At 55.1% G+C, this 26421-nt stretch overlaps 1 protein-coding gene across 1 annotated transcript; it reads left to right on the top strand.

Annotated features, from left to right (window-relative positions):
* Positions 1-4905: 4905 nt before the first annotated feature.
* Positions 4906-22102, top strand: LOC122393042 (cyclin-dependent kinase 17-like; the record flags this gene model as incomplete). The annotated part of the gene is made up of 7 exons (XM_043388622.1): positions 4906-5046; positions 8024-8203; positions 11102-11255; positions 13384-13505; positions 16261-16505; positions 20542-20879; positions 21241-22102. Coding segments are annotated over 7 exons (1299 nt in total), but the record flags the coding sequence as incomplete, so codon positions are not given.
* Between the last annotated feature and the right edge of the window lie 4319 nt (positions 22103-26421).

Here is a 26421-nt window from a genome sequence, read left to right as displayed (position 1 = left end):
ACCGTCTCACGGTTCTCGTTCATGGCGGTGGGGAGCTCCGAGTACTGGGTGGGGTGCGCGGTCTACCCTTTGCACGATAGTAACCGGAGCCGACCGCCATCTGCCGCCGCCGCCGCCGCCGCCCAGAGCAGTGTGTTTACCTTGGGCGGCTGGGCGGCGGCGGCAGGAGACCGGTTCCATGCCGCCGCCGCCGCAGGAGCGAGGCGCTGCCTGCTGGAACGCCCTGCTGCCTCCGCGGTCGGAGGGTCGGTCGCCGAACGACCGGTCGTGACGGTCGGACTGCTGACGTCACAGCGGTACTGGTCAGCTGATCGGCAGGTGCTGGGCCGGCCGACCTCGCCGGCGCGGCGGTAGGCTACCCGTGATGGAAGGCGCCGGGGTCGGCGGGCGCTCCCGGACCTGGGCTGTGCTTTAGAACAAGTGGCTGACTGCCGGCCTGGCTAGGTCGGTGGGCTACGGGTCGCGCGGCCCACTGACACGGAGCTGACTGGTCGGTCAACTGAGCGCTTCTTAGACAGCGGACAGGATGATGAGCAGGTGACTAGGCCGTTCCAGGTGTTAGCATCCTTCGGAGGGAGCTGTTGAAGTCCCTGATGAATCGCACTGATTTCGGGGAAACGAAGCTTCAGAAAGGCTGTTCTGTGATGAACATATTGCAAGTAAATTTCGTGTAGCTCACTTGAAATACACTTTCAAACCTGTTGTTTGTGCTTCTATATTTTGTTTGTTATCCTCTCTGTTAGCCTGAGACCCTGTACCCAGGCACTCAGTGATCATCGTGAGACCATCCACCACTCCCTGCCCTATGTAGCACCCTCTGCAGCTCCACCATCTCGCTGCGACCGTCCACTGTTTGTGATGACGTGATAGCGTCCCCGGCGCCGCCCCTGGCCGGCCGGCCGCTCTGTTTGTTTGGTCGCGGAATGTGACGCGACGCTGCAGCAGCCGCAGACGATCGCGCCGCAGCGCTGCATGACCGGAGACGATCGCACCGCAGCGCTGCATGACCGCAGGCGATCGTGGCGCAAAGCGATGCGGCTATTCGTCAGGACACCGGACGCCAGCGGGGTCACTTGGTGTCATTCAGCGGCGGTAGACAGGACTCTATGACACTACTGCGCCACTGTTCATGCAATTGTTTGCTGTTACACATGGAGGGTACCCGGCGCAGACCTCTGACCTGGCTTTGAATGGTATTGCGGTAGAGCTGCCAGTTTTCCTGCATGGATAGACCGCCCTCAGACGTGAGACTCTTCCAGACCGAACAAAGAATGTTATTCCTGGAGGAAACGTGTGGAATCCCAGTGAGTTGCACCAAAAACATCAGCTGTGAAAGCATTACGTTAGCCGGAGAATGGATCACCACGTCAGCGCGGCGTCACGTCGTGAGTCAAAGACCGCTGTTAGACCGTCCGAGGTTACGGGTGCACTGTGCTCTGTTGTCGGCCGCGAACAAATAGCGCCCCGTGCAGCTTTGTTTGACTGGCCGTGCTCGTCAAAACGGGCGAGTCGTATCGCCTTTGATACGGTATCGGCACCGGAGCAACAGCACCCGCGCGCGAACGGTGTGCGCGCTTTTTATGGCGCGCCATTATAGTGAGTCGCGGGGTTTTTGTGTGGTGGTGTGGTGACCACCACACCTGGCGCACGGGTGTGAACGGCCAGCCTCGGGAGGTAATACCAAGCGGAGACTGGAGGGCAAAGATCAGCGAGGTTGGGGATGGGCTTTACAAACACTGACGCGGTGTTTTGCTCCCACGAAGGCAGTAGATCATCATCGGAATTCTCTGTGATTCGGACCTTCATGCGATCGAGCGAGGGTGGATAGTTTATGAGCGGAGCTTTGTCCCCCGTTTGGTGGCTATCTGATCGCGGGCTCCCGTCATGCCTGTCAGCGCCGATAGTGCAAAGAACGGCTCCCCGGTGCACTGCAGCCTTGCTTTTTGTACGGCGCGTCCGTGTCCGAGCCGTATTAGGTCAGTGACGCACCGGGATGGGGGCGGAGGCATCTCACCGCGACTACAGAGTCGAGTGAGCGGCCATTACCGACCAAACGGCCTTCGTGGAAAGGCAGGCCGCGGATGAATCACACAACTTCACCATGTATCACCGTGGGAGGTCAGTAGTTCGCCCTGGGGTCACTAATATCAACGATGACCGGACAATGGCTTGGAGGCTGGCCATTGGTCACCGGAGCTGCAGTGCCGACGGCGCCGGTTGACCGATGGGTCACCGAGCCTCGGGTATCCGCTTACACCGGAAGGCGGCCAATTAGCGACCGGTCTCCGGGGCACGGCACTGTGTGTGCCCAGTGGCAGTGGGGTGCCGGTGGGCCGGCCGTCCCTCTGAGAAAGGGTCGCGGCGGCGGTGACGTGGGAACGGGTGACGGTCGGGGTTCCTGTGGTTACAGGCCGTGTGACTGAGCGTTAGGGTCGCCGCACTTGTCCGAGGCTTTTTAGCGGGCACGTAGAGGGGGAACCTGTAGTTATATCACCTCCGTGGTCGCTTTCCGCGTCGAATTCTGTGGAACCAGCGGCTGTCAGAACATTATCTGATCCTCTGCGGCCGGCCAGTAGCCGTGATAGTTCCAGTGACATCAGTTGTCTGGGGACTCTCTTCTGGGTAGGGAATGTAAGGGGAAGAAGTCGCGGTGGTTCACGGGAAATGTCCAGGACGAAAGTTAAGAGAACGTGAAGCTGAGGTGCTATGTCTTTGCCTTCCCTGTTTCGGAGGCTGAGTGATATAGACCTTCTTCTAAGGGATTTTATGCTCTGAGAGCTTCACAAAAGCTGCGTTTTGTAGCGTTCTTCTGCGTCTATTATTGGTTGCTGAAGGCTCTGAGGGCTAAGCTAAGCAGGATACTGTGGAACTAGACACTGTTGCCAGGGACGTGTTGCCGTGGGGAGGACTGGACCGATTGCGGCAAATCGGGTCGCCCGTCGCCAGCACTCTCTCCCGATATAGACGGCGGTGGGGTGTGTGCGTGACAGAGACACGATCTGGCGCCGACGGGTCCGGTCGGCCAGGACGAGATTGGCGCTCTGCGTGACCCAGAGACCGCCCCGCGGCCTGTGTGGACCAGCCCGACTCGGCAGAGTGACGGCCGGGTGACGGACAGGAGGGACGAGTGTCGGCGTGTCACGGTGTGACGTGTCGGTGGGTGGGTGTGACTTGACGCTGGGCGGGATGGAGTTCGTGGGCGGACAGGCGGACTGACGGTCGGGTCAGGGGTGGGCGGGACTGAGACCGTTATCCGTGATACACGACTGGCTGTATTCAGTCGATAGGTGCGGGTGTCTGTCAGCTCGGCAGCTCCGCCCGGCGGGTGAAGCTCAGCTCAGCTGGAGCGCCCGGTGACCGGTGGAAGGACCGGACCGGTCGGTGACGGCCGCTAGTACCCGGTGACAGTCGCTGCAGACCGACTGACCGCTGTCAGCCAGTGACAGTCACTGCAGGCCGGCAGGCTGTCAGTCGGTGACGGACACTGCAGCCGCTCTCTGTCACCACCCGGTGACCTCTGGTGACGACCCTGACGTCAATCGTCGCCGTCCAGTCCCACTGTCGACCTGCGCTCGCAGCCGGTCCTCGGGTCAGTCGGGCCGCCCACCGACTGGTCCGAGCGGCCTCGGTCAGCCGGTATTTACGTATTGCCAAGGGCGCCGCGGCCGCGACACTGATGACGTCACGGGGTAGCTAATGACGTCACTGGGGATCGGGATGGAGCACTGTCGACCGACCAGATTTATACACAGAGAAAAGACTCGACGGCGGACCGTAGTTGAAATACATTCGTATCCGTGACTGGGGTCCGCTGGCTGCAATATCTGAGCCCGATAAGTAGGCCGCTGAATGTGGATCAGAGAAACCAGAATGGAAAATGGAAATAAGATGTGGACTTTGTCTGAGAACGGAATGCATTGCCTAGAAATGATGATGATATGGAAACCTGATGCCTGTGTTATCTGGAAATAATGACGTGGTCTGATGGAGTAAGACGAGCATGCAATCGGATATTGTTCGTTAGTTGTGATTCTCTCTCGGTTGATCTTTACCTGGGAGGATTATCTGACCAGTCAGTCTCGCTGTCTGGTCAATCAGCCTCACTGCTTGTTATGCTGATTTCCCGGGCTGCTGGGCTGTAGGTCCCAGGCTGTGCTATTCCCGCCTGGTCTGACTGACGGTAAGGGAGGTGAACACTGAACAGGGGAGCCGGCGGCGCCTTCACGGCGCTGTCAGTCTATATTGAGCGGCCCGTTATCCTGGCCTTTGTTGGCTGGGTTAGGCTGTCAGGCCGGCGGGCGCGCAGCTGGCTGCTTTTTCCCCCTGGATCGCCGCTCAAATCTGGCTTAAGCCGGCGCCTACCCTATCGACCGTCCTATATCGCAGAATCAGCGCTCCGGGAGGAGATTGCGGAGACTTCTTGTGTGGGGAGATTGCCTGCGGTGGTGCCGCTGCGGCGCTGCTGACGTGGGGCGGTCTGCATCAGTGACGTCCAGATTGAGTTATCCGCGACATTAGCTGTCCTGTACCGCTGGCCGGTGTCATAGAAGCTGCCTTGACCTTTCAGCGTACGTCACATGCTCCCGCCCCTGCCTTTGCCACCGCCCCCTGCTCGCTCTGTTATGCTTTCAGCTGTTCACCAGATAACGATTATGTGTCTGCCGATTATGCCGGTTATTACATGCCGGATCCGGATGCCGGCGTGCGTTGCTTTGATGCGTGCATTTATGCCTCCCCTTCCTTCTCTCCCCTCCCCCTCCCCTCCCCCTCCCCCTCCCCCTCCCCCTCCCCCCCTCTCTCTCTCTCTCACTCACTCACTCACTCACTCACTCACTCACTCACTCACTCACTCACTCTTGCCATCAATGTGCTCTCCCCGTACTTACTCCCCTCTCCGTTGTTTCGACAGGCGTGGTGTACGAGCACCCCCGCATCGGCTCCGACGGAGAATCGGAGGAGGCGAGCGGCACGTCAGACGAGCTCACCAGTCCAGTACACGTCAAACTACGGCAGAGGAGGGACCGGGAACGGCGGCCCAGTGCTAACGTAAGGAGAACGGCCGGCTGATGTGGTAGCGAACGGCGTGAGGGAGGGTCACGGCACGAGACGGCTGTGACAGGGACAGTGAGCTTGTGGGGATGGGCGGCGCCGGAGAGAAATGAAAACGGATCAGAGGAGTGATCTGGTATATTATGTGCTACTGGGCTGAGAGGGAGGGCTGGTGGGCTCTTTGTCTTTCAAATGAATTTGATTTACTACTTGCTGCTAGGTCGCTAGGCGTTGCTCGAACCACGGTCGTAATGGGATGTATGCATGCAGTAAGGGCACTGGTTATACTGCATGACGCTGGCTACTAAAAAGACTGATCAAGCTGATGCATACAAGGAACTGCTATCGTCCAGAGGTCGCCGTAAAACGTTAGTCGCGATTCGGAGCGTGCCATTCCGATTGCCCAATGCCATTTCGCTGGTGCGGTGAATGGAGAGAAAGTTTTACGCACTCTGCCTAAAAACGTGGCCGCGCGCATTGGCACATGTGGAATCGTGCACGTCGGCAGGTCCGCTCTGTGACAACGTCCTTGGGAAACCGGTAGAGGAAGAAAGAAAGAGAAAAAGAGAGAGAGAGGGAGGAGGAAGAGAAAAAAGTAAGAGAGAAAAAGTGGAAAGAGGGATAAGAGAGGGATAGGCTGGATTAAAGGATGCGGAGGGTGAAAGGATCAGAAAAGAGAGACCGAAAGAGTCGTCGTTTCTGCGCTCTGGGCTGTTTGGGGAACTGCTTAGATGCATGAGCCGATAAATTGCAATCATCTGGAACCGGATTGTGAAGGTGTTGTCAGCACGTGTTTGACGCCGGAGGTACGACCTTGGATTGTGATGCATGCTGCGGACCTTGAGCAGCTGGGCGCTGGAATTCGTTAGCCGTGTTTGTTGGATGACAAAAGGTGATAACTTACCTGCCCGTCCTGTTTGGCAGCAATGCTAATTATTTCGTGATGTTTGCTGCTTGTGAACAGAGTTAATCCATTTAAGAGCCTGGATGAAGTGACGGTAGCTTTAAATTGCTCGATCCAAGCATCTTCAACAAATTATTGGCATCTTGCTAGACGACGATAGAAGGTTCAGTTTAAACTTTAATGTTTCACTCCGGGGTTCACTAAAAGAAATAACATTTAACGTCAGGGTAGAGCCACTGTGACTTTATCCCTGTCCCACTGATAAACTCTACATCTATCGACTATCGCTCGCAAGAAGTTCTCGAGGTCGTACCTTGCCAACGTCTGGTCTGGCTTTAAAGCATGCATTTCAAATGCGTCGGATCGATGACGCCGGGCTCGCTCGCACTGTCGAACTGGTCTACGAACCGTGGTTGTCGATCGTCGTACGGGTCACTGGCCAGTGGCCATGTTTGTGTCGGAGTCGCTCAGCGGTGGGGGGGGGGGGGGGGGAGGGTCTGTATCGACGTGTGGAACCCGTCCTACACTGCCCAGTGTAGCGTGGCGCCCCATCCCCAAAGTTGGCCCGGGTTTGGGTACGCGCTGTGGGAGGAGGGGGAGAGACTCGTGTGGGCGGGTGAGTCATTGCCGTCTCTACAGAGTGCAGCTGACCGTCCCTCCATGTGTCGGCATTTCATAATGTATCAGTCTGTTTACCTGTCTGTCTGTCGGTATGCCTATCTGTACGTTTTCTTATCCATCCGTTTAGACCTGCTCCAGCACCAGCTCTGACCGACTCCAACCAGACCCGGCGCCGATCGCGGCTCGCGCGTGACTCATAGATGCACGTGCACGGACTCAGGGGGAGCCCGTGAGCCGTGAGCCAACCGGCACCGCCGCCCGCCGCCAGACGGCCAGGTGGCAGCCGGCGACGCGCCGCTCGCGCCGCGATCGCGCCGTTTTTCGTCGCGCCGCGGCGCTGTTTGCCGTGCACGCGCCACTATCGGTGCCCGGCGCCGCCGTGTGGTGTCGGTCGACCTTTGCGTGCAGTAGCGGCGGGGGCGGGGCGGACCGTTCCGCCCGCGTGTCTGTGTGCCGACGGCGGCTCACCGGGTCGGCCGGTGAGCGTTCCTCTGCCGTGGAGAGACGCTCTGCCGCGGCGCGATCGTTCCGCTGTTCATCTCCTGTTCTGGTGACGTAGCCGCCTGACTGGTCCGGCGGAGGTGGCGCAGTGGCGGCCAGGGTGGCGCGGCGGCGGCAGTGGCGGCGCCAGCGGGCCCATTGCTGCCCGCGTCCATGCGCCGCGTCTCTGTCACGGTAGATATCGTTCCGGGGTGGGGCAGCGAGTGTGATAGCGAGTGTGGCGGGGGTGGAGTGGAGTGCGGTACGGGAGTGGAGAGTGGGTTGAGTGAGCTGTGTGGATTGTGAGTGTCGGCCATGTCAACTATCAGTTTTGCCGCGTATGGTGGATTCGCTCGGCTTGGCAGGGGTCTGGGAGTTTTGGGAGAGAAACAGTTGCCGAGTGGTGTGGTTAGGTTATGTGAGTGCTGTGAGTGCAGAGTGCTCTGTGAGTTATGAAAAGTGTTTCCTGTGCTCGTCAGTGTATGCAGAGTGACTCGTCCCCATTGAGGCAATGTGCTGTGCGCTGTGGCTATTTGCAGTGCAATGGATGTGCTCTGTTGTCATTGAACCCATTGTGAGGCTCCCAGCATGCATCATTGCATCTGCGCAGCAGGATGGTGTGCTTAGTTGGCTGTGTGTCAGTATCTACGTTCTCTGTTGCACCTCTTCTAAATCTACGAGAAGAGTATCTATTTTTACTACTTTTGCCACTTTTTTCTGGTTATTCCCAGAACACATCATGTGTTTAAGAACAGAGCAGCCCCCACACGCGCTGTGCGTGTTTCACTGCTCGCTGTTCACTGCTGCGTGAGTGTTCACCAGGCTAGAGGGCCTTGGTTCACCAGTGCGTGTGATTGACGGCGGTGAGTCGGCGCACCGGCGGCTGACTCACCGCGCCGTCACCTCCCCATTTCTCACCCGAGCTCGCCGGCCACGTGCCGAGTGTGACGTACGCTCCTCTGTCGACAGGAGATCAACAAACGGCTGTCGCTGCCGGCCGATCTCCACCTGCCCGAGTCTTTCCTTCAGAAACAGTCGCTCAGTCCGACCCTGGATGGGAGTCTGACCCGAGCCACCCGACGACAGTCACTCTCAGAGATCGGCTTCGGCCAGCAGGACACCTACATCAAACTCGACAAACTCGGAGAGGTGAGAGTTGAAAATTCGCGGACACCGTTGCCGGCAATGCTAAGATAGTGTGACAGACGTGTCCCAGTTTGCTTTTTCTGCGTCAAGGTTTTCATTTTAAAAGTGTCAATAATCTGACATGGCATCGACAGCACTTGCTCTGTCGGTTGTTTTTGTGTCAAAGTTAACCCCCGAGTAGTGCAGCCCAGCTGTGGTATTTTCCTTGCCATGGTCTTATCTCGCCTTCCTGTGCAACTGCCGGCCACTGCCGGCGATGTGGTGTGGCGACAGCGCTGTGCACCCGGGCCGCTGCACTCGGACACGCCGGTCTGACGGGGACGGATGCGGTAGTGCGTCCATTCATCTTCCTGTACGGTACTGCGCGGGGAAACTGGCACATCGGTCCTTCCCTGACGGGTGTTCAGTCGTGGGCCTCCTCGGCCTGGGGAGAATCTCGGCTGCGATGCGACCGCGCCAAAAAAGAATCTTGGCGTTGATATGGTGTTGTTAGGCAGTGGTTGTAACCTCGTGTATGTTTTGTTTGTAATTCATTGATAGAGGGTCAGGGAGAAGATGCGCATTTCGCCATGTGTTCGTTTCCGGAGACAGCTTATGTAATGATATCGTGAACTTCTGAGCTCATGCTGTGTGGAGCAGCAAACAGAAGATATTTATTTGTGGAGTCCCCAGCCGAGTTCTACGGTCCTAAGCACTTCGGTTCCGGAAACCAGACTGATGTTTTGATAGTGGAGATTCGTAAGTAGTAGCCTTCTCTGATGTTGTCGCAGTTGGCCCGTGCTCCCGTGTTTCAACATCCTTGGATTAGGTCAGGTTAGGGTCGGGTCAAGTCCGGTCAAGGCAAGTTAGGTCAGGACGGGTGGGATCAGATCAGGTCAGATTGGAGTTTGGTCAGATCAGGTCCTGTTGACCTATTTTTGTCGGTTCGTGTGAGGTGGGGGTTAGTTCCAGCTCAGGTCGGATCAGGTCGGGTCACCCTGACCGACCACGCGACTGTCCAGTGAGCGGGTGTTGGACACGGACCTGGCCTCCACAGCACAGTCGCACGTGCAGCTGGGGCTCCACCCCACACCATGTAAGGCTGTACCGGCCGGCCAGCCGCCGCTGCACCGTGCTATCCACGTGCACGCCGCCTCTCACGGCCGGTGTGAGGGTTCTGCAGCTCCGCCCCCGCCCCCGCCCCCGCCCGGCGGACCCGTCCCGGGCAGTCCGGCCGCTATCGTCGGCGCCGTGTTTTTGGACGGGTCCGGTGCCAATTAGGGCTTCCGGGCGGCGGGCCGCGCCGGGCGACGGTCGATACAGAGAGCTGCTCTGTGATACCGCTGCTGGACTGTCACCCCCGGAGGCGGCGGCGGAACGGCGCGGAGGAAATTAGCGCCGCCAGAGCCGTCCCCACCCCTCTGTCTCTGTCCCCATCTCTGTCCCCATCTCTGCTGCTCCGCCCCGCGGGCGCGCCTCTGAGGATCTTTGTTCGCCCACGGGATGGCGCTTCTAGTGAAGAGTTTGCAGCACGACCTCTGCCCTTTAAAAGTTGACGTCACCTATCTTTTTCTTCTGCTGTGTCCGTGTTCTCCCTCCCTCTCTCCCTATTCGCCGGCCCGCTCTTTCTTCACCAGTCACTGCCTGAGGGTCCTTCCTTACAGTCACGGCTCCTCAGCGCCGACCTTCTCAACACTAGTCTTCTCTCTTGATGGCTTATCACGTCCAATTCTATTTCTTTTCCTGTTTTTTTTTTTTCATCACCACTGGATAAAACCACCGCCACTACCAACGGTCTGAGCTCGCAGCAGCACTGCAGGGTGGTAAAAAATATGTTTATATTCTGTAGCTATCTTCCAAGATGTCGATGTTTTAATTCTTAGCACTTCGTAGTTCGTATAACATCACGGACAATGGTTCTATTTGCTCTCATCTCGGGCTAAAAGGATGAGTCCTTATGACCCCTCCCTGCAGTGGCCCGCGGTCCTTCCCCGCCCCTGCGCGGCCTTCAGACGACCTTGCCTGTGGCCGGGCGGCCGCCGTCTCCCGCGGTAGCCATCTCCATATGGATGGAGCCATTAGAGGTGCCATATTTTCCCGTCAGACAGACAGACAGCGAACATTCCCAGTACAGACTGGAATCTGTGCGGCTAATGGTAATGTGCGGTCCGGCTGGTGTAATTCTGTTGTGAGGGGCGGTTTGATGGTGTAATTTAGCACTCCGGTGCGGTGCGGTGTGTGCTGAATTTGCTGAGTCGTTGCACCTCTGAAGGAGTGGCCGTCTGCTGTGTGTATTCATGCATACATAAGAGCGTGCCCTGTTGTGGATGGTCACCTGTGTGTATCACTGGATCGACTGTCTGTTCGGACCAGGGCCGTATTCACGTCGATCTTTTTCGTAAGAATTTTCTTAAGTTTGACCTACTTCTTAAGTAAATTTTTTTAATCACGTGAACTCCATCGATAAAAACTTAAGAAGTGTCGACGTGAATACCAAATTATACTTACGAAAGAAAATCGACTTACGAAGTCGACGTGAATACGGCCCCAGAACGCCTCCCGTCGCCAGTGTGTCTGTTCTGAGGACACATCTACAAACCATATCTACCTCGGGCCTTGTCCGACCCGAGTGGCTTTCCTTCCTCCTGGTGCGACCTTCTGGTATTACCTTCTGGCGACCGCATTCGGCCGAAAGGCTTGTTTTCCTGACCACTCCCGTCTAGCATCATCTCTGTCGATCTCGTTACTATGATGTACTTATGTTTTTGTGTGTCTGTGTTATGTCTGCATCTGTCTATCCATATTGTCTTTTTGCCATATGTCGGTCTGTATATGTTTCCATCTTCAACCTTTCCCCTCCATCAAGACACCAAGCTCTGCCGTATGGAAAATCCGCCACTGACGTCTGTTCTCTTCCCACAGGGTACCTACGCTACTGTCTATAAGGGCAAGTCGCGACTCATTCCGAACCGGATCGTGGCATTGAAGGAGATTCGGCTGGAGCACGAGGAGGGCGCGCCCTGCACCGCCATTCGCGAGATCTCCCTGCTGAGGAAACTCAAACATGCCAACATCGGTCAGTGGAAGAATGGGAGGGATGTAACAGAAGGAAAGGGAAGGAGGGATGGAGGGAGAGATGAAAAGAGCTAGATAGGGAACCAGAGGAAGCGTAAGGTAAGGAAAGGCAAAGCGTTAGGAAGAGGGAAGAGTAAGGCAGGGATGTGATTGCAGAGTGATGATTGGTTGTCAGGTTTTGGCGCAGCACTGTTTGATTCGCTGTGAGCGCAGAAGGGGGCGTGACAAAGTAGACGGAAATGTGACGAAAGTCGATGTAAGAATGTGACATCCAGTTATTGCTTCTGGAGTTTTCGTTCGGTTATTGTTTATTCCCCGGTGGGCAATATCTGAGTACATTTGGCTCTTCAGGGGCATGCTGGGTTCCCGTTATGTAAGCAATCAGCTTCCCAGCAGTATCAGGAAAAATACTTGCCTGCAACAAGTGATATCCACTTGACATACGATCCTTATCACAAATGTCGTCGACGATTTTCCAATATCTTCGCTATCATAGCCAAGTTTATGAAAAACATTTTCCAAGATGCTTTCGTAAAAGAAAATGTGTTTATGCAAAAGATGTGTGACGATCAATGGCAAAAAAAAATCGTTGAAGGAATGCTGCCTAGGTATGCGCTCAATCGCGGACCTGCGTGGTGTGGTAATTACTAATTAGTTTTGCGCCTAATGGCCACGTCGGCAAACTAAGCGGCAACTGCGTCGTACTGCTGACATGACGCCTGCTCTGCTAGCCGGCCGTGCGGACGGCCGCGTCGCGGAGGGGCTAGGAGGGGGAGGGGATAATTAATGAATAAGGATATCACGTCTGACTGGGGGTAGCTGGGAGAGTGACGAACGCAGCGAGCGTGCCGGCGAGGTGAGCGGTCGGTAGATCTCTCGGCGCAATCTCGCCAACCATAGATCACTCCCGGGGGATGGTGGCCGTCCGTACAGCGCCCGGGGGCTGGCTTCCCGCCGGTGGATGTGTTAATATCGTGTTTGGTGCCCCGCATTGGGTAGCGTGTCGGCGCAGATTCTGGTTTCTTTGTTCGGCTGAGTCCGTATCGGCTTTGCGGTATTGACGTGTCTGTATCGCCAATCGGGAATGTGTGTGTGTAGGTCGGGGGGATGAATCACCGCTGTGGGTTCTGGGAATGTTGCGTGACCGCTCCGCCCGCTGGGTATCACATCCGGTAAGGCGTCTGGGATCTGTGAACGGTGTTCGCCACCCTTCTGAACGTGCCTAGCCCTTATTTATCCCCCAGGAACCCTAGGGAAGCGAGGCGAAGCCCCTAAGCATCCGATTGTGAGATTTTAGAACGCCCCTGTCGACAGCCAGTGACTGCTATTCCCGGAAACCCTTCACTCTGTTTCTCCCGCTCTACCCTGTTTCTCCCACCATACCCTGTTTCTCCCACTCTACCCGGACCCAGGCCGCAGGTGCGCCTCCACACAGTCGACGTCCCTCCCGGGTCCCCTCTGACACACCGTCCGGCTGTGTCCGGGTAGAATGGGCGGGACAGCGGCTCTGTGGACAGTGTTCTCCACTCCCCGTACCTGTCACCGGGGACTTGCTTTATGTCGGGGACGCTGTGCGGTGGTGGGGGGAACGTCTGATGGCTACCCACTCACACCTCTGGCATGTCCTGCCGGGGTGTGGACGGACGACTGCGGAGGCAGGGGGAGGGACTGGCCGCTCCATATCGGGCAGTGAGACTTGCGGCGGATTGGCGGGGTGTGTGCACTGTGCAGGCGTCGAGGCAGGAGGGAGGGTAGGCTCCGGCGATAGCCTTTTGTGTGATGGTAGGCGTGACAGTGCGTATGCTAAGTGGGATTTGGTGCGTGCCCGTGAGTGGGTTTTGAACAAATTTGGTGCGATTAAAGACTCTGTGCGTGTCTTTTGAGTGAGGCTTATGTAAACCTAGTGAGCTTTTATGTGGTTAAACAAAGACATAATCTTCGATTATGCTTCCTTATTTGCTTCAGTAATCAGTGTTCAACTGTTCTTTACTTATTAGTGTCAGTCGTTCATCCTGTTCATGTTAACAGCTCTTCTATTAATGGTGACTCCCGGCCTTACGATATTATCTGACCTCATGGTGACCTGGAGACATCCTCTGACCTAAGCGCGACCCCTATTCTGCCCTCAGTGACCCTCCACGACGTGTGTAACACCAGTACGTCAATGACGCTGGTTTTTGAGTTTCTGGAGAAGGATCTCAAACAGTACATGGAAGACTGCAATAACGTACTCAGCCTCAACAACGTCAAGGTAAGCGAAACGGTAGGCTAATCTCTCAGGGTTGTCTGTCTGGTAGACATGTTGGAGTTCAGTCGTCATGTGCAGTCACTTTTAGAAACTTATGAGAAGGGGACATTGGGGAGTAAGTTGTGGCACGGATGATTGGTAGAGCAATTTCGAAAGTGATGTTAGCATTCCCCAAGCTAGACTTCCGCATGATTGAAGTCGTTCCGAGTGTTCACATTAATCTTGTGATGACTAGTGTTGCGTGACGTTTTACTATCAACTAAGTTGTCGTCACTGGGCCACTCATTACTGAGTGAAGTCTTTTGTATGGAATTGCAGGTCCCAGAAGTCCCATCCCAGTTGCCGATTAGGCCGGTGGGCGGTGGGCGTTAAGCGCTGTAAGAGGGACTCCCTCCTCTTCCATCCTCTCCTCTCTTCTCCCCTCCCCTTCCGCTCCTCCCCCTTTCCTTCCCCACCCCTTCCCATCCGTCTTTGGCGACTGTGCCGGCTCCCCCCGGCGGCTATCGTCTCCACGCCTGACCTGTCCCCGGCCCGGTTAAAGTGTCCGCCTCAGCGCTTCCCGCTGACGAATGACACCCATATATCTGCACGGCATTGTCATAATGTCAACGTAGATCATCTAATATTTCAGCCAAAGTGGCCGACTTCGTTATGGACGGAATCTCTGTATGAAATTGCAATGAATTTGAGAACTGGTGGTCCCCTAGCGACCTGTTTTACTTACGATTTTAAGCCGTGTAGGAATGTATGTTCAGTTGGTGATTTCGTCATCGCATGGGCGATAGATCATATTTGAAGGACTATCGCCGAAGGAATTTGTTTACTTGTCAATATGGCCGCTACTTTTTGCAAAGCTCTCCTCGAGCAGCACTTGACTGAATGTTTACATAGAGTCGATTCTCACCACACTTTCTGAATTTGCACGAGCCGCCACGCCGCTTCACAGCTACCTCCGCTACACGGCTGGAAGCCCGTTTTGGTCAGAAATGTCTCATCCATCAGTCGCCAGTGTTTTTGTGAATGACATATGAGGAAAAGTGGTGCGGCGCGTGTCACCCGGGTAGCCGAGCTCTGGTTCAAAGTATAGGTTTTTGGCGGCGCGCGGCAGGCCGGTAATACGGTCTGCGACGACCGTTAGTTGCTGAAGGGAGTGTCGCGGTGATGGAAGCGATATGCAGCACGCGAAATACGCCCACCGCTGGTCACTAGTGTGTGACGGCAGCGCGATGAAGCTGCCGGAGAACGCGTCGAACGGAATGAGACCTCAGGACGGAGATGGGGAACTGATTTGAAAAAAATACGGTCTCTTAATTTGAGAAGTTACTAGTGTCTTAGACCCGTGTCTTGGGCAATGTTTTTAGTCAAGAACCCAATTGGACTTGCATTCATAAGCACATAGGCTCACGTAGGTATCAGCTTTCTTCCCCATGACATATGATATAAGGTCTGGGGTAAGGCTGATAAATTGGGCTGTGCCGTTAGAATTACTGAATTCTGGTTAGAGTCTGCTTCCGCGTGGGCCGGTTCGTCGGCACGGCCACCCCATCACCCCAGCCTTATAACCGGCCGTGGCCGCGGCTCCACTGCCGGCGTCTCTGGGCCCGCTGAGTTAGACCGGCGCCGGCTCCCCGACCCATTGTCACGCACTTTTTACGGCTGAGCTCGTGACTCAGCGGGCGTCTGGACCTCGTGAGGCGGCCACAAAAAGACGACCTCCCTCTGCCGAATAGGCCGCTTGCAAATGGCATGTGATTTTCAATCTTGGCGTGGCGCTGCTGAATGGGCCGACTGATACGGGCCTGCTATTGGAGCAGCGCCGGAAATATGTGGCCCAAATGGCCTCCCCCGGGAAAATATGTGGTAGCGATTGGGGCCGCGCCGGCCGGAGCCGCGCCGAACGGCCGAATAATCAGATCGCCGGCGGGCCGTCTGTAAATTCTCACTGTCGAACCGGGCGCCGTTGCGCCGTCTATTGGACGTTATAAGAATTGATGCCTTGAGCTGCTTTGGTGTTCCTATGGGCTGTATATCTTCGGCGTTTTGTTAATTGCAGCTAAAGGGATCGTTATTGGTTGTGCCGCTCCTACAGCGCGCGGCTAGTTGGATTGCTGCAGACGAATTTCTAGATAGGAGCTCATTAGCGCGAACGAAACTTGGCCATCTCATGCACATTTGAGGCGATCGATGCTAACGGCAAACTTCCCAATTTCGTTTGTTCGTTTGATGCACTTTTAGTGCCCTGGATGTACTCTTTGAACTGTGAGTCGTGCACGATCTGGTTCATTGTATTGCCATGGCTTTACTTGGCCTTCTTTCTGTTTTCACTTTAACGACGCGGTCTGCTCCGTTGTATTTTGTGCAAAGTTTACCGTTCTGAGCTATCTTCGGGGTTGGTTATTATGTATGTAAACAAGGCGCCCTCCTGTATGGCAGCCCTTCCCTGCCATCGTTCATCGTTTGACCCCTCTACGTCTCGCCAATCAATCCCCTCTCACCCTTCAGCTCCGAAATTCTCGTCTCCCGACCCTACCATCTATACAGTCTTTCTCTTAGACATCACATCATCACCCTTGCTTGTATGATTGTTGCTGCCGTGTCTTACGTCCAACTGTGCTGCATCCCGCTCCCTGACCCCACCCAATTCCCTCTCTCGACTGCTGCTGTCCCGCTGACCGCCCCGTGCGCCCGCCCAGACATCTGTATATCTGTCCGCTGCTATATTCCGCTCTCTGACCGCCCTCTGTGCCCTCCCCGGCAGCTGTTTCTGTTCCAGCTGCTGCGCGGCCTCGCCTACTGCCACCAGTACCGGGTGCTGCACCGCGACCTGAAGCCGCAGAACCTGCTCATCAACCAGCTGGGCGAGCTCAAACTGGCCGACTTTGGCCTGGCGCGCGCCAAGTCAGTGCCCACCAAAACCTACAGCAACGAGGTGGTGACACTGTGGTACCGGCCGCCGGATGTGCTGCTCGGATCCACCGTCTACTCGACGCCGATCGACATGTGGTGAGTGGCCGCTATCCTCCCTGACTCTTCCGTTGTTCGATCTTCCAAGCAGATTTACTGTAGGTTCTTTGCCGTTTTCTGGCTGGTTTCCCGTCGATTACCTTCCTGACTCCCTTGCTGTTTCCCCTTTTGCTTCCCAACCACGCTCCCGTCCTTATCGATATTCCTGCTGCTTTCCCGTCGTTTTCTTCAGGACTCTGGCTCTGCGGTGCTGAGCCGTTAGCGAATCTCGGTCTGGTCTTGGTCAGCTCCCGTGCCAATATTTCCTCCGGTGTAGCGTCCAGTGGTTCCTCTCTGGGTGGGCGCCGGACAGACTAGCTCATGCTGATGTTGGAACGGGAGGTGTTGATCCAAAGGCTACTGCCAATCACTGGAGTGTGATTCGTGCTCAGGCTTAAGCCGAGGAATCTGTAAGGGGCTGCTGTAATCTCAAGCTCATCAGTATCACTCACATACGCGCTTCAGGTAACTGAAGGTAGATCTTTTGGTTAATCTCTTCTCGGCCGATCGCCAGAGACGATAAAAGAGCCGTGTAGATGTTTCCAGTTTACGTTGAGCATTGCCTGGTCGTGTGGTCTCGTTACCTTGTGCCGTTGGGCCCGAACCGCCCACTCCGGATAGTGCGCTCGTTAAACGGAGGACGATCGTTGCCGTAGGGGTTGTATTCTCTCGGTTAGGACGATGGTGGCCACGGGGGGCGATTCACTCGATCGCCGAGAGTGGAGGAAGCTGTAACCGTGGGTCGTTTGGTCCAAAGATCTCGTTGCTGTGTGGTGTAGAAAGGATAGTCGGCACTGCAGAAATCTGTTGGTGATATGGAGGATTTTAATGGTATTGATGCGAACCAACCTACGAGGCTTGAGCCTTTGCTTCCACCATGGTTTCTCTTGTGGTAGAACCCAAGAAGGATGGAAAATATTGTGCTTGGGCTGAAGACAGATAAAGACAAATTCTCTGCTTACTAAGCAAGGCAATCGTCTGAAATGGACTGCAAGTCATCCGCAGCAACAATATCTCCATAGCGAATCCAGCATCGAATGCCTTTCGGATTTGGGCCACGACATCCGTACTCTGTTTCTCACACAGGGCGAGCCCACACGGAAGGATGCAGGTCATCCCAAACGTCCCGTATTGCGTCATTTCGGTTGGCGTCGACAACGAACGCGCCTGTTTGTCTCCGAATGAATGGCGCAGCAGTCGGAAGTTACCCCGGGTCCGTGTCCGCTGTTACAGCTAACGGCCAAACACTTGGCCGCGTCTAAACTGGCGCGCCGGTGGCGTTTACAGCGCAGCGAAAGGCGCCACCAGTCGCCTCCAAGGTAAACAGCGGCGGCGCCGGCGGCAGCAGCTGCCATGTGCCGCTGCCAGCTCCGGCGTCAGCGCAGAGTTTTACCCGTCTATTTTGGAGTGAAATTCTGGGAAACTGAACAGTTTGAGGCTATTTTGAGTGCGGTATTTTGGGGCGGCCGTGCTGACCCCGAGTCCGTGCGGCGGAAGGGGGTGTGGGTGTGTCCGGTTGGCGCTGGGATGTGTTAGATCACTGTGGGATCAAGGTTCCTGCTGTTATGATCGGAGTGGGATTTTTATCACGATGGAGAAATCGCTGTTTCGAATTTTCGCTTAGGTGCTACCAGATACTGCGGAGAAGCTAGGATGTATTAAGTTGCGAAGGGCAGAAAGCAGATAGTCGAGATGGACCAATGAATGAGAATGAATTGCAGCCGAAAGATCCAAAATGTGAATATTTGCATGCCTTCGTTTTTGAGTGATCTCGACGAACGTTTGGATGCCATTCGTATCATATCATATGGAGCGACGGCTGCCACTTCTGAGACGGTCCTACACCGCTATTTTGTGGAATAGCTGCAGATGCTGATTCCAACCTACAAGATAGTGTTCCGCCTTGAATCCGGGAGCATCCCGACTCCCCTGGCGGGTGCTGTCGGTTGCTTTGGGTCGGGTTGAGAGCTGTTTTCGATCTGCATATGTGCTTGGGTGTCCAGAAGTAGCGGAATGCTATCACGTTGGGTTCTTGTATTCGCCGCTCCCCGGTCGAAGGGCGTGTCCAGGACGAGCCCGAGGCATGGCTGCGTAATTCGTTCACAGAAATGGGTGTAACTCATCCGGCACAGCAGACTAGGGCTTGCGACAAACATGATTGTGGCATTGCCAGAGAAATGAATTGGATGAGTTCCATAATGAAGTCGAATTAGCTATCTCAACACAATTGTCTGCGACGTAGACGGCATTGTTTCTTTAGGTTGGGCTGAGGGGAGGGAAGCTGCCTGAAAGTAAAGAAAATAAGCCGTTCCTGTTCCAAGCATGTTCCATGTTGTACATCCACCGAAAGCGTTTTTGCTATCGAAAGCACTAACCAGTCGCCTGTCAGCATCCGTGTATGTCCGTATCAACTAGTCTGCGTACGGAGAACTAATCATCCAGCGCTGCTTTCCACCCTGCTCTCCACGTCAGTGGCTGCTCTGGAGCGCTGACGAGCCAGCCGTATCCCGTTCCGATGGGCGTCAGCCCGCGGCGGTCTGCGACTCCCACCCGTCATCCGCCACGGCTAATGAGGCTGTGCGCCGCCATCCGACACGGGGTCCCTCCGGGCGAGCGAGATGGAGGTCCGTGTGCTGTCATATGATACCCGGTCGCCCAGGGCGAGATGAAGATATGGATCTGAGCCTCGCCATATGACAATTTGTCCTCTGGGTGACCTGGAGACAGGTCAAGGATGGGCGGGGTGGGAGCTGGCCTGGGTGGTCTGCGCAGCGCTTGTGTGTGAATGTAACGGGACGGTTGGACGCTAATTTTTTGTAGTCCGTGGAATCTGGACAGAAGCTGGTCCTTCCGCACTACGTCGATAGTTGTCGCGGTCAATGATGGTGACACGGCTGTCTTCGATCGGGATTCGAAAGGTCAACCTAAATCAGTCAGCTGGAGTGGAACTGAGCGTCGTTACAGGGCGACAAAAGTTCGCCTCCTAACTCTGGTCGAGCCAGAGCGGTGTGATCGGACAGAGGACGCCTTGGTTGGTTTGATGAGGACTGGGCAGAGAGTGACAGTGACTAACCAACCAGCAGTGATTGGTTGGGCAGTGACCCATTCACAGACGATGTGAACTGGAAAGGACATTACCATTCACCACGGATGCTTGGAGGAGTCCCCGCATTTGATGGAGCAGCTTCTAATGCTCGTTGTAAAAAGCAATGGAATTGTGTGCTGCCTGAATAGTTATTGTGGTCCTTGCCGTTATGCGTGCTGCCACGTCTGCATGATGACTCATTGCTGTCAGTTGTCAAGAACTGTCGTCGTTCACTTTTCCCTTTATAAAACATTGTCCTGCATGCCATCATCGATGTAAGCTTATCTTGAAGAACGCCGTCGCTTTCAACTGATCTACACAGTGCGCAGTGCGCACCGTCTGGCCAGTCCGGTTGTGCGCGGTCCAAGGCGAATCCCGAGTAGTGTTGTGGACGTCCTACGACACTGAAGCCCCACAGGACACCGCAGTCACGCAGAAACGCACGCCGCATTGACGCGCATTGGCAGCTCTCTAGGACGGCATTGATTTGCTGAACAGCCTTGGAAGTTAGTTCCGCGATTATCGTAATTGCTACTAAGGCTTCGTCGTACGATCAAATCTGCTGCTTACATAATATGCTTTACTTCCAAGTGTGTCTGTGTGATGTCAGGGTAGCCTATGTTTTAACCGAACCGTTTATTTTGGTTTGCGATCTGTTAGTTAACGTTATTGCGCATATGTGATCGGTGGAATCCCAAACAGAGTAATGTAATCCACCCTTTTTTGTGTCCAGAAACTAGGTTACGTGATGTTCTGTCTTCTTTCTCTGGTCATTGCTCGAGACTAGCTTTTGGTCAACGTGTATCTGCTTTTTTCCTTCGTTGTGTGATTTTCTAATTCAGCAGAGAAGTTCAGAAGGCACCCATAGCGTATTAACCTGTATGTTTTAGCGCTGTTCTGTGCCAGCAGCCATTTCGCTTTCTGTCTCTAACCGGACTCTTCCTTCAACAGGGGCGTGGGCTGCATCTTCTTCGAGATGGCGGCCGGCCGGCCCCTCTTCCCCGGCTCCACAGTCAAAGACGAGCTGATGCTCATCTTCAAGACACTGGGCACGCCGACCGAGCAGACGTGGCCAGGGGTGACATCTATCGACGAGTTTAAGCAGTACAACTTCCCGCCGAGCCGCTCCGAGTCGCTGGCGGAGCGGTGTCCGCGGCTGGGCGGCGACGGTCTGGCGCTGCTGCGACAGTTCCTGCTGTACGAGGTGACGGGGCGGATTGCCGCCGCCGACGCCATGCGACACCCGTACTTTGGCTCCCTGGGACCGGCTGTGCTATCACTACCAGACGGTGAGTATCGGTGGGGAGAGAGTGGGAAGGAACGAGTTGGGGGAGATCGAGGATCGGAATGAGGCGGGGAGGAATCAGATTACGAGACTGTGCAGGGTGATACAGCATTGTTAGGCTTAGAGGGTAAAGTTGGGTGGTATAGGGGCTGAGGCCGTGATTGTGACACTTGTGACATGGTTTTGCATTGGGGAGATAGCTGGGAGAACCAATAGGATTTCAGGATTAAGATAGAAAATAATGTGAGCTGATTGAGGGCCTGGCAGCTCGTGCAAGTGTCAGCCATGGCAGGGTTGTTTAGTTGGCACATGCTTTACCAGTCGTAACTCGTATCGTAACGTTTCTCCCTGCTCTGTGTTTTCAGATGTTTCAATATTCACGCTGCCGGGCATCAGTCTGTGCCGGGAGCACGGCCGCGGCGGCAGCAGCGGCGGCCAGTCGCAGTCCGGCGCCAGGCAGCGGCGGCAGACGCTGCTGCTCTGAGCCGGCCGCGCCCAGCGCCGCCACGCGGCAATATTCCGAACTAGTAGTGTGTGCGCCGGCCGCCGGGCGGCGCGGCTCGTCATTCCGGCCGGTGATGCTCGCTCGCGGTGGTCCACTAGTCTCTCAAGGTCCGACCGGTCGTCTTTCAGCCGCGCCGGCCCGCGCCCTGGCTGACCGTCTCCGGCCCACGCGGCAGCGGCGCTGACAGACAGACAGACATACGGGGCAACACGCCGAGCGAGCGACTGAGATAGAAAGAACGAGCGAGAGATAAAGGGAAATATTTGTCAAATCGCGTGGCTGTAACTTCTTTTGCGCGTTCATATCTACGTATATAAATAACCTTATGATGCGTTCCCAATGTGCCGTGTCGTGTGTGCGACGTGACTATGTGTATTTGCCGGATCTAGTGACATAGCCGAAATCCGAGCGTTCTCTGACGCTCTTCAGTGGCGGAGGGTCGGCGGGCGGCGCTGGCTGACCTGGGGTCCTCGCCCCGACCCGGCTCCCCGCCGGGCCGGTCGGACGCGCCCCGGCCGACCCTCCCCGCAGTTGTTTAGTCGTGGGAAGTCTATTTTTGCAGCGTTCTGCGGACATTGTGTGGGAACGGCTCGCTGGGTGTTGTTGTGATGTGCGGTCCCGAGTCCCTTGTCAGAGGCGAAATGTTCACACACAAACACACACACATACACACACATACACAGTGTTGCCCGACCAAAATCGTCAATAAAGCTGTTTGTATAGCTGGTGTTTCACGTCAGATGGGGGCGATATGTCGATGAGTCTGCGGAGCGTGGGTGGGCGGCCGTGGCGGTCTATGCAGTTTGGGACTTGATGGAAGTGACTTCTGAATGGGTCGAAGCGATGCAGTTTGGGTTGAAGTGTGTCAGTTGGAAAGGAAAAATGCCCATTGATCACCCACAGACATAAGCTAGCGTCGCCGTCACTGAAAGGGCTATTCTTCGAAGTTCGATGCATCGCTTTCGGCACCCCATCGGCATACGAGACTCCCCCGGACGCAATGAATCTGCTTTTTTGGGTATCGTTTCTCTCCAGTCTCCAATGGGCAGAGCAGCTACCTCGATTTCCACCGGATCGCAGTAAACTCGTCAGCACACCTCACTGCCCAGTAGCAACCCGGAACTTGGCCAGGTGATGAGTCAGTTCGCAAAGTTCAGCCGTCACTTATAACAGGCGGCGAACATCTCACCCTACCGCGTCACGGTTCTGATTCATACGCTGTTTGAGAAGTCTGTCACCTGTTAAAAAGACCAAATCAGCCCTCACTCAGTATCTACGTCGTTTGCGTTCTTTTCCCATTCACTCCTTACCTTTTACTTCCCAGAATCTTTTGCATTTTCCCGAGTTCCGTCTCTTCCCTTACCTTTTTCTCTCAGTCTTCTCTACTCTAAACATATCTTCTACCTCATCTTCAGTCCACTCCCGCTCGCCCCCCCCCCCTATTCCCTCCCTCCTCCCCCTATCTGTATCTGGGCCCAGCTCGCCGTCACGTCTTTATTTCTATGGTCGTCACCATCAGACTGGTTCCCGATGTGGTTATCGTCCGTCGGCGTAACAGCAGGCAGTCGGATCATACGGCGTAACGGCGACGTAACGGCGGCGTAACGGACATCAGTCGGCGCCGGTCCCGGACGGGTGGTCCCAAGCCGAGTGTGTTGATGTGTTTAGTAGCCGTCCGTGACCGATCAGATGGTTTATCAACACCCCGAGTGTGGAATGATTGACGCACCGTGACCATCGGGCCGCCAGTACCGCACGGACATAGAGCCATCACAGCGGACGGGGATGGAGGGCGCCTTCTGCGCGTGCAGTGAACTGTTACAGCCCGGGCTTCGCTATACGTGTTTGTCAATTTAGTGTTAGCCTTCAATGTCTTCATCTGTCTCGTCTATTGCAGGCATTTGGGTTGTATTCCTTGGATTTCCTTGGGTGTTTCCCTTGTGTATATGCCCTGCGGCTCACCGCCCTGACCTACCCCTGTGTCCTAGTAAACCCTCCTCTCGGGTAAGACCCCAGCCGAAGCCAGGTCATACTAGTCCCGACGACGAGCTGGCCGGCGCGGAGGTGGGCGGCCGGCATTGTGTCAGTAGTGTGGGCCGCCCCGATGGGTGGAGTCGCTGTCTGAATCACGGTTAGAAAGTGTCTGGTGAGGCCAGGCTGCTCCCGGGAAGCATTGTTCGGTGCCAAATACGCGGTTTATGCTGAACGTTACTGCACGTATGGTGGTCTTTAGGGGAACTAAGTGAACGGTTTTGATGGATGGGATTTTGTATCGATCAGCGTACCACGAGATCATTAAAAATCGCCGTAGTCCACATGAATTAAAAGCCTTCTGCTATCCTTCATGGTTAACTAGGCTTCATGGCTAAGCCCTTTCGTGCCGCCCTGATTGACCCAGCGAGGTGACGTGACGGTGGTTTTACCTCCTGGGCTGACAGATCGGCGAGGTGGTGCCGAGTCAGAGGTCAGGCCCCAGCAGATCGTGGACGTGGGTCTTTCAATCACCATCTAACCTTCAAAACCGCACGGCGCCTTACAACACCTTATAAATCCATCACACAGCCGCAGACAGATCTATCTAATCACGCTGCCACGCGCTCTCCAAGGACCCGTCTGACCCCCGAATCTTCCATCGTGCCATGCCTGCGGCAGGCTTTGCTTTGTAACACGGAACACCCAGCCAGTCATGCCCTTACGGTGGAGATACCAACCGGATGATTCTGTCGGTATAAACGGGCAGAATGTGATGTTGCTCATTGTTCATGATGCAGTGTACTGATTGGTCACTAACCAATGTTTGTTCGATCCGTGCGGGAGTCGGCACGGGCGCCGCCGGCCCGCCATGGTGACGTTTGTCGCACGCTCTCCTGTCTCTCCTCTCCTCCACATCGGTAGCTTGAACGTCTGCGGTCTGACCCTCGTCCGGTTGGTGAATTTGTCACTATCAAGTGTCAACACAGTGACAAGTGATAAGCTGGTCTTCGATATCAACGAGACTTGCATCATAGAGGTGCCTCTGAGTTAGCACGGCAGGTGCACCTAAGTTGACGGGTCTGAACTGTTCGTCGAAATATAACACCGAAGTCGAGGCCCCGGGGTGTGGGGAGGGGGACGCTGACGCGTAATTCTTTTTTCCAGCGACGCTGACGGTAGGTGTGACGGGGGGGGGAGGTGATACTAGCGCGTGCCCGGCGGCGGCCCGAGTCGCTTCTTCTCAGACATACAGGACATCTGGGATGATGATACGGATGATACGGCACGCCCCGTGAGAGTGACCCCGGAGCCCGCGCGGGGATTAGAGCTGATCCTGAACGATCGGTTTACGACGCGTCTCGATGGTCCTCGTCCCCGGCTCCCGGTCGTCGAGAGAGGAGAGCGGCAGCGAACGTCGCACTTTGAGCCGGATGAGGTCTTACCTGCATGTCGCCGGTCATAGGGCGTGGGATGGTCCGATGTCCGGCGAACAGTAACGCCGAACGCGTGTCCCGATAGGCCCATTAATTCCGCTCGGAAGATCTTATCTGCAGCCGCAGTGCACGCACTGTCCTCGGATTTATGCGCTGAAGTGGAGTGGGTACGTAACGTGTGCATGTGCGTGACAGGACAGACGTACGTACCTGCTCAGAATTTCAGGTATTTATACCTACCTATGACTTAAAAATTGATCCTATACTTAAGGTATAGGTAATTGACTGAGACGGATAAATGCAATGCTTGTCGTTTTAACTCTCCCTCGGTGCTCGCTGCTTTGTAAATGTAAAGTAGGTACCTAAACTCACCCAATAATCAATATACCCTGTGTAAGCATGCATTGATGTTACAGCTCCTGTCACATGGCTTTGACGACAAACGCTTGGATTTCTGCCCTATTAGCTCGTGCCTCGTGTTTTCTGTTTTCATTACGCCGAGGTAAAACCCTCAGCCTATGTGGAGAACGTTAACCCTGTTTGCATTATTAAGCGATACCTATCTACTTCTATCTTCATAATCAGTGTAGGTATGCGTCATGATTATATCCTACAGTTATCACAAACGGCAGCGCACAAGCCATGACAAAACAAAACTGATGCCATACACTTTTATGATCTATATAATCATATCATGATGGATGCTGTGCGACTGCGTTTCATGGTGATACAACGGTTTTGTCTATAGCTCTCCTGGTCCTGAGATTTATCGTTTCCAGTGTCATTAAGCATGAGTCACACAACATATAGACTAAAACTTCCGGTGCCATGATGCATTTTGTTGAATGTTGGTCCTCCCAGTTAATTAGTTTCAACTGGAACGTGTCAGTGAGCTGCACATCGGTAAACTGAGAGGGCGTCGAGTTGCGCAGTAATACCGCCTCACTGACCTGACACCGGTCAACACACCCATTTAGGTGCCACTATTTATTTCGAGACATTTTCCGTTGCGATGATTGGAGTACGCAGTCAGAAGTCGTTAGCACGTTACCTTTTAACTGCCTCCAAGATGTTACGCTCCGAGTTTCGCTTACTCTCAATTCTCAAAGGTCAAATTACCTTTATTAGGTAAGTGGCTTCCCCTGTCAGCATCGCATGCTTTGTCGGAAATCACAATTTAAAGCCTTGCTCACATGACTTCTGACGAACGGTCCAGCTCTCAGGGGCTGTATCTGGAGCACCGTCCGTCGCCGCTGTGATGTCGGGCCACCCCGAGGGCCGCTCCTTTCCCAATCCTGAGTGATGAGCCGCCGTCAGCCGGCGGTCAGCGCGGCGGCGGAGGACGCGGAGTTTTTCAACGGGTGACGGACCGTCCCGTCTAGTGGACGGACCGGCGGTGTCTTCAGAGTGACACCGACACGTCTGACCCCCGCGGTGACACTGACACATTTGACCCGACCCGGGACGGCGTGACCTCGAGACGGAGCGATCCAGGTCAGAGTCGTCACGAAGGGCGGCGGCCGCATCAGACTGATGAAAGGCGCTCATTTCGCCGGGAGTTATCGACGAAAGGTGAGTAGAAACACCTTTTGAGGGATGGGCCAGTCAGCGGAGTCGTAAAATGCCGGGGTAAC

Source organism: Amphibalanus amphitrite, unplaced genomic scaffold, assembly GCF_019059575.1.
Source record: "Amphibalanus amphitrite isolate SeventyFive unplaced genomic scaffold, NRLGWU_Aamphi_draft 000513F_arrow, whole genome shotgun sequence".
NCBI classification, from domain to species: domain Eukaryota; kingdom Metazoa; phylum Arthropoda; class Thecostraca; order Balanomorpha; family Balanidae; genus Amphibalanus; species Amphibalanus amphitrite.
Note: the sequence above shows the minus strand (reverse complement) of the source record. Positions and strands in the feature narration are given on the sequence as shown.